This window comes from Diplotaxodon limnothrissa, linkage group LG3 (assembly GCF_057381915.1).
Source record: "Diplotaxodon limnothrissa isolate DT_005_m linkage group LG3, D_limnothrissa_male_GT1.1, whole genome shotgun sequence".
Lineage (NCBI taxonomy): Eukaryota > Metazoa > Chordata > Actinopteri > Cichliformes > Cichlidae > Diplotaxodon > Diplotaxodon limnothrissa.
In genome coordinates this window covers 399141-407327 of record NC_140598.1, presented here as the reverse complement: position 1 = coordinate 407327, position 8187 = coordinate 399141, and the positions used below count along the sequence as shown (strand labels likewise).

Here is an 8187-nt window from a genome sequence, read left to right as displayed (position 1 = left end):
ACACATGCCTTGTTTAGGACGACAAAGCATCATATCCACAGAGTGTTTTTACAGTTTTTGCCCGTTGCTTGAACACTATAAACCCATGCTTAGACTAAAGTAACACAACTTGAAGCTTTTGTTACCATACCTCAAACACATGTACCCATACCTTACAGTTTTTGCCCACTGCTTGAACACATTTTGCAAAACTCCGCTCTCTGTGCCAAAACTGTACACACAAGTACACATGACACAACACTGGGAAATATACCATTCACATCTGTGCCAAATTGAAACTCCACTCCCAAAACCTAACACACTAGTCTACTTTATATAAAACACTGCAGTCCTTGATTTCCATTGTTTATTCAGAAGGCACATTTACAGGAGACACATTTCCAAACAACCGAAAACGCAAATAGACCTACTCAATATTGTACATTGCAGTACCATGAATTCAGATAAAGCAAAAAAAAATATGGTCCGTGCATGGCCTCTTCGGCCTCCTCCTCCTCTTCCTCTTCCTCTTCCTCTTGCTCTCCCTCCATCCATGCTTGCAAAGTTCTTGAAATGGCTAAACTGAGGGCTTTTTGTGGTTGGCTAATTGGTGTTCGGTTTTGCAAGTAGGTGCCTTCAGGTGTGTATTTGAGTGGTTGCAATTACCCGATGTGTTTTGTATTTTGGATACATGTGTTTTCCGAATGGCACCCTGAGATTTCATTTTGTGAGCGAAGTGTCTTATGTATGAAATAGAGTGTAGCATGCAGGACCATGTGTGTTGCATAAAGGAGTAGGTGTGTTGCATAATTGGAACTGGGGTGCAAAGCAGCGCTTTTGTTTAAGGTAGGGGTACATGTGTTTGAGGTATGGTAACAAAAGCTTCAAGTTGTGTTACTTTAGTCTAGGCATGGGTTCATGGTGTTCAAGCAACGGGCAAAAACTGTAAACAAAAGCGCTGCTTTGCACCCCAGTTCCAATTATGCAACACACCTACTCCTTTATGCAACACACATGGTCCTGCATGCTACACTCTATTTCATACATAAGACACTTTGTTCACAAAATGAAATTTCAGGGTGCCATTCGGAAAACACATGTATCCAAAATACAAAACACATCGGGTAATTGCAACCACTCAAATACACACCTGAAGGCACCTACTTGCAAAACTGAACATCAATTAGCCAACTACAAAAAGCCCTCAGCGTAGCCATTTCAAGAACTTTGCAAGCATGGATGGAGGGAGAGCAAGAGGAAGAGGAAGAGGTAGAGGAGGAGGAGGAAGAGGAGGAGGAGGCCGAAGAGGCCATGCACGGACCCATATTTCTGATGAAATAAGAGCAACTTTGGTGGACCATGTCATCAACCATGGCCTGACTATGAGGGAAGCTGGGCAGAGAGTCCACCCACATCTAAGCCGCTTCACAGTGGCATCTGTAATACGAACATTCCGACTAGAAAACAGGTATGTCTGCACCTCCATACCTTCTGCTCTACTCAGATGGTTCCATAGCACTGTTCTACAGTATATCACATTACCATATCAAGTGTACGGGGTGCTAATGCTCCTTTTGCAGCCAAAGTGGCTGATTCCTTATATTGAAGTACAGTGTTGTACAGTGGATGACACAGTACATACAGTAAAGTACTGTAAGAAAAATAAGCAAACCGATGACAATATGTGGTTGTATTCCTCCAGAATGACCCGAAGACCTTCTGGGGGAGGACGGCAACGCCTGTTCACACAACAGCAGGAACTTGCCGTTGTGGACCTAGTGAGGGCAGACAATGCCATCCGTCTCCACCAGCTACGACGGAAAATACTTGCAGACAGGCGAGTGTTCAACAACATAAACCATGTGAGCATCACCACCATCAGACGCATCTTGGGAAAACACAGCATCACCATGAAGCAGCTCTACAGAGTCCCATTCGAGAGGAACAGTGACAGGGTCAAAGGACTTCGAGCTGAACATGTACGGGTACGTGTAACTGTCCCTTACATTTACAATAGAGTATTGGTGAAGTCCAGTAGCAGCTGAATATGTACCATATCAGTGCCACATGGATCCATTCTGAGAGCTACACAGGTACCTGTGTGATGGGGTGAGGGTGCTGTATGTGTAGCACTGTAGTGCAGTAATATGTTCTCTTTGTTTTACAGAGAATCTTGGCCATGGATGGAAGTGCACAGCCTCATGAATACATTTTCATTGATGAAGCTGGATTCGACCTGAGCAAAACAAGACGACGGTGTCGTAATGTAATTGGCCAAAGGGCAATTGTGCACGTCCCAGGGCAGCGCGGGGGAAACATCACATTATGTGCCGCCATATGCCTTCGAGGGCTTCTGCACCATCATGCAATACTAGGTCCATACAATAGGCAACACATACTCACATTTCAAGATGCTCTCCATGATATAGTTGTACAGAACAGACCAGATCAGCCCAGGTTTGTGGTGATATGGGATAATGTCAGCTTCTCTTCTTGAGCTCTCAGCGAAGGCGGTCGCACTTTCTCCTCTCCTCCTCACCCTTATCTTCCCTGCTTCGCCTCTATGTCCTTGTCTTGTCTTGTGTGAATTTACTTTCCCTGGAACAGTCTCCCACTGTCGTTCTCTAAACCTAAAAGAGAATTATGGATTTGATCAACTGGTCTCTGAGTGCTATTGACACCCTTTTCTCAACGAGAAGTCGGGGCTCGGGAGAGCCTGAGTGCCCTGAAGGGACTTTCCCTGCCGGTTACACGATGGACGGGTGGCAGAACTGGAGGACCGTGTGCCTGGCGGGACTGTCGATCGAGGACGCTGAAGATATCTACCTATTCGGAACCATGATAACAGGGTTCATGCTGATCGGCGTTGGCTTAGCCCTGGTTTATCAGAGAAATAAGAAAGCGGAACCGGCTGTTCAAACCCCCACAAGGCTGCCCGCTGGATTCGAAGCGACGGGACGAGGTGCGACCTCTCACAACGAACGTAATATGGTCAACACCTTGGAGACGCTTACAGCTGCTGTGAAGGCTCAAAACAACACCATTGAGCGTATGAGGGGAAACATCAGAGAGAGGCCTGCTCAAAATGACACCCTTGAGCGACAGTTGGAAAACATCGCGGAACGGATCACTGCAGTTGTGAGGTCTCAGAATCAAAAGAATGACAACACCACGGAACAGAAGTTTGATACCATCATGGGGAGGCTCGCAGCTCTTCAACGGGAGATCGAGAGACCAGCCTCGGAGTGCTAGAATTCGAGCTGCTCACAAAACAGAAATTAACAATATTCAACATTCGGACACCACGGCGCCAGCTGCAGGCCCAAGGCTGGAGCCCACCAAAACAACTCCCTGATAACGACTGTGTGATGACTATTCTTCCCGCCCCATGAAGGACACCTGGATTGGCTGGAGGACTGTTTACTTAGCCTGATAGAGCGAAGGACACTGTCTCAGCTGAACTCTGGACACACACACACATACACTTACACTGACAAGCACTCACTCATCCCCCTCCCTTTCCAACGCCTTCGATGCTTGTGCCCTACCGGGGAAGATAGCAGTCAACTGGACCAGCACAGATGCTGCAGGACCGGATGCGCTGTCTACGCCGGCTCTCTCTTACCCTTTACCCGCCCCTGTTGCTTGTCTCGTGTTTCTATGGTGTATTGATAGTCATGTGCTTTTGTGCTGAGGTGTTTTTTCTTTTATCAAACTGTTCTCCCACCAGGAGCTCAGTCTGAGTGGAGTTTTTTTTTCTCCTCCTCTTACCTCATGTAGTGTATTTTCGTTGTTTTTTCCTATCAGCCTACCTTTCTGACATGTCTCCCCAATGTGATGTTTGTGTAAAGTTGGTCAGAAGGTTCCTTTGTGAGTGCGCATGCGCCATTAGCGTGCTGCCTGCTGTAACCCCTAATTTCCCTCGGGATGAATAAAGTATTCTGATTCTGATTCTGATGAAGACGCTGAATCAGCAGAAAGAGCAGAGCAGGAAGCAGCAGCATCCACACAGGTGTGTCTCAGGTGAGTCCTGCTCCCACACTAAACACATCCACATCATATTAGCATGTGCTAACATGTGCTTCTGCTTTATTTCAGTCTGACATGTTTCCAGTCAACATGTCTGCTGTGTGTCTCTCAGCACTTGCACTAAATCTTCCCGTGTGTCTGTGATACTGCGTGATGCTGACAGACTGTAACGTCAGTGAGTCTGTGAGCATCTCTGTCACCTACAGCTTCCCTGTGGAGCTCATTTCAAATGCTCAGGTTTACACTCAGGAACAGGAAATGCTGCGTCTGCAGTTTGTCTCCTTCAAACTAAAGCGTCTCAGACACGAGCAGCACGTGAGCACAAAGATGTTTGTGGTCACGTGGTGGGCACGAGGAGCTCTCAGTGAGTTTGGAGCTGAAACATCTTTGACTCCCAGAGTGTGAAAGTGAAACAAGCAAACGTGGATATTTAGGAGCCTCAGACGGTGTGATGATGATCATGAACCCAGGAAACAAAGAGAGAAAAGAACAGATTGGAGATCAGAGCTGAACACACACTTTTTTAAAAGCATGCAGGAGCCGTGAGGACGAGCACGGATTCATTCATTCATATCTGCACTGTGATCTGAACTCTCTCTCTTTCTAATCTCATGTCTGAAGGTGAGAAGGACACGCCTCCCTGACAGAAAAGCTTCTTTTGTTTCTTCTTTTTATTTTATATGTTTTTGGGACGACAGCTGAACGACTGCAGGTAAGTTGTGTTAGCGCTGCTTTAGCATCTAGCTAGCCCTGCTGAAGAGCAGCGAGCATAAAGGGAGGAACGTTTTTGAAGTGTCAGCTAATTTCAAATGCAGCGTTTCTATCAGCTCAACAAACATCAGCAAACACACAAACTGTTTGTGTGCAGTTTGTCTCACAGTGTGTTGCAGCCAAAGGTCCAGCTGCTGTATTTCACAGGGAGAGAAAGAAAGAAAAGAAAAGCTGCTGTAGGAGAGGAACCCAAGCTTTGGCATCGCTCTGAAAACTATCGCTGATCCTTTTACTCGCTGGCTTTCAAATCAAAGCTGGAATGAAATTTGTGGCGTTTGCAGGATCGAATCAATCACACAGGATCAGGAGAGAAGACAGCAGAGCAGCTGATTTTACACCTGAAGATAAAACTGTAATGTTAGAAACATGAAGATATTACACACACAATACAGACTGCAGCTCAGACAGCTGCTGGACAGATGTGTGTGTGTGTGTGTGTGTGTGTGTGTGTGTGTGTGAGTGTGTGTGTGTCTGTGTGTGTGTGTATGTGTGTCTGTGTGTGAGTGTGTGTGTGTGCGCGCGTGTGTGTGTGTGCGCGTGTGTGTGCGCGCGCGCGCGCGTGCGTGCGTGCGTGTGTGTGTGCGTGTGTGCGTGCGTGCGTGTGTGTGCGTGTGCGTGTGCGTGTGTGTGTGTCTCTCTCTGACTGTGTTGTGTCTCTGTGTGTGTGTGTGTGTGTGTGTGTGTGTGTGTGTGTGTGTGTGTCCTCCTCAGGGTTCAGCAGGATAAAGAGAGTCACTCATGTAGCTGTCAGTCCGTCAGCTTTAGCTCAGGAAACGTTTGTGTCTCAGTGTTACGACCCGGCTTGAAATGACCGTAACAAGAGCGGGGTGTCCCGTGACTTGAGATTTAAATGAAGCTATTTCATTACTGTATTTCTACACAATGCAAATGTGCTCATAGACGAGTTGGTGCTCCGTGTTTGAGGCTTTAAAGCTTCGTCCAGCGTTACTGCCTGGATTTGAAATGTTGCAGGATGACGTCGAGTGCAGAGGGTTTGCAGCAATGCTCACACAGACACATAATAATGGTGAGAATAGTCTCTGAGTCAGGACGTCCCAACAACATATCCTGAACTACACTGTGGATCTAATGGAGGCCATGGAGGGAGATGCTTTTCTTTCCTGTCTCTCACAGGAGAAGGAGCAGAAACCAGGCGAGGTCAGACTGAACGGGGAGGAGTCACAGCAGACTGTGTGGTTCTGGGAGAAGACGGCCATAATAATCTTTGTTACTGTCACATGAGCTGTACGGCCCAATGAGGGTCATCCTTGGTGTGAGGCAGACTGTTGTGTCACACTGCGCTCCAGTGCTGTGAACTTGTCATTTCAACTGCTGCAGCAAATTCAATCTTTTTAAAGGACAGAAATTTCTCCTGAATTCCTTCTGGAAAAATTGAATTTGACATTGTCCAGCTTAAGCATGGCGCTCTGAAGGAATCTGCACTTAATGCCACCATACTGTATCTCAGCCACTGCCTGTGATTATCTCACAGTCACGCTTTGATCTGCAGACACGATTCATCGTACTACAAATAACCACGGCGAATAGTTCCTCACAGGCTGAAGCGATGCTGGATTTGAAGTCCCTCTGTCCTCTCACAGTCAGTCAGGCTCTGTGGGAGCTGCTGACAGCTTCCTCTGCAGCATCAGGCTAACAGTCAGCTGCTGCCTGAGCCTGCAGACCGGTCAACACTTCAACGCTCAGAAGTCGGTGGATATGTTCCCAACAGTCAGGTCTATCCATGCCTGCTCTCACGCAGGGAACTCCAGGCTTTGTGTGAAAGACGGAGGCAGTGTTTCCTTAGCGTTGCAGTAACTGCACCTCTAAATAAACAAGCCCACTCTGGTGAGAGATGGATGGGTTTCTGGTCTCCAACACAACAATGTTCATGCTGTAGCCACACGTTACTGCTGCGTCAGCGTCCCCTCGCTTCCCTCTCGCCAGTTTCTAAACACCAGGCTGGAGGCTTTAAGATGGGACTGTGTGAGTGACTGGAGGCTTCATCCATCTCCTACATACAGCCTGTGCTCCTTGTTTCCATCTCAGATGTGCTCTTACTCCAGTCCATCTACAACCACCGTGCACTATAGTGAACTCTGCTGCAGGGTCATGTGTGCTGATCTGGAAACCGTCTGTTCCTCTTTCCTCATTTTGACTCTGATTGAATATCACAGCATCTTTACACATCTGTGCTCCAGATGTTTCTACATTTTTATTAATATGAAATATTTGGGAAGCATTTTTATTCCTAAGAAGCAAATTAAAAGTCTGTTATTCACCTCAACACACCGCCTGTGTGTGTGTGTCTGTGTGTAGATCTGCAGTCATTGTTGTGCAGTGAGCTCATGTTCAGTGAAAGGTGCATTTAGCTTTAGGGTCATAGGTCACTCCCAGTGTGACAAACGTTTTGAAGCTTGTGACATGAACGTGCATCAAACTAGACTATGTGGAAATAAACCGAACGCCAGCAGGTCAATGATAAAGTTAAGCCCACTTTAGTAATTAGTTCCCAAAACACAAAAGAACATCAGTAACATTAATAACTAACGCCTAACATTAAGCGCTCACACCTCCAGGTGGTTCAAGGGGACAGTTGGGGGGAAACTGGCCCCAGCAGGGCGCAGCAGCACTCGTGGTTGTGAGATCAGGAAATCCAAAGCGTCCAATCAGGTTCCCACAGTTCATTCCTGGTTCTTTGCCTTTACCTGCTCTCACAAACTAAACACTGTGTTTATAGAACCTGTCCTGTCTGACAGCTTTTCACATCTGAATTATGATCTGAATGTTCTGTTGGAACAAACATGTTTGTCTTTGCAAGAGCAGAAACTCTCTGCAGGCTCCTGTTGGTGCTGTTTATCTCTTTATTTATTCATTTCTATTATTATTATTGAGATTATTACTCACAGCACATGTGCAATATAACACTGTGAGAGCTGACAGGCTGGGAACAGGAAGCTCTTTGTGACACTGTGATAAATGAAGCCACAGCTTCAATGAAATGTTGCTCTTATTTTACACTTTGTTTGGAATCATCTGGATTACAGACGTTTTTAAATCAATCTAAACTCTGTGTTTTACTTAAGTAAAGTTTTATTTGTATAGCACCTTTCAAGACAAAAATCACAAAGTGCTTCACAGAAAAGCTAAAACAGAAAAACAGAAATGAACCAAAAGCAAGTTTAAAAAGATTTTAGCTGCTTGTTGAATGAAACCACTGAGTCCACACATCTCCGGCTCAAAGGAGTCCAGAGTCTGGGGGCCACAGTCACAAACGCTCTATCGCCTTTGAAACAACTTTAACTTCAACAACATGAAGAAAAAACGTTTGTTTGTCAGATTTGACTCTTTCTAAAAGTTCATTGTTCAGCTGTTAAATTAAAGTGTGATCATCAAAAACATGGTTCAGCT

General features: G+C 46.0%; 1 protein-coding gene across 1 annotated transcript; it reads left to right on the top strand.

Annotated features, from left to right (window-relative positions):
• The first annotated feature begins 2622 nt into the window (after positions 1-2622).
• Positions 2623-3231, top strand: LOC146634210 (uncharacterized). Its single transcript, XM_085376132.1, has one exon. It carries the CDS (start codon positions 2623-2625, stop codon positions 3229-3231), a length of 609 nt encoding a protein of 202 aa, XP_085232258.1.
• The last annotated feature ends 4956 nt before the right edge of the window (positions 3232-8187 follow it).

Excerpts from the sequence above, each read along its gene's own strand:
- LOC146634210 (XM_085376132.1), top strand. The coding sequence starts at position 2,623 with ATGGATTTGATCAACTGGTCTCTGAGTGCTATTGACACCCTTTTCTCA.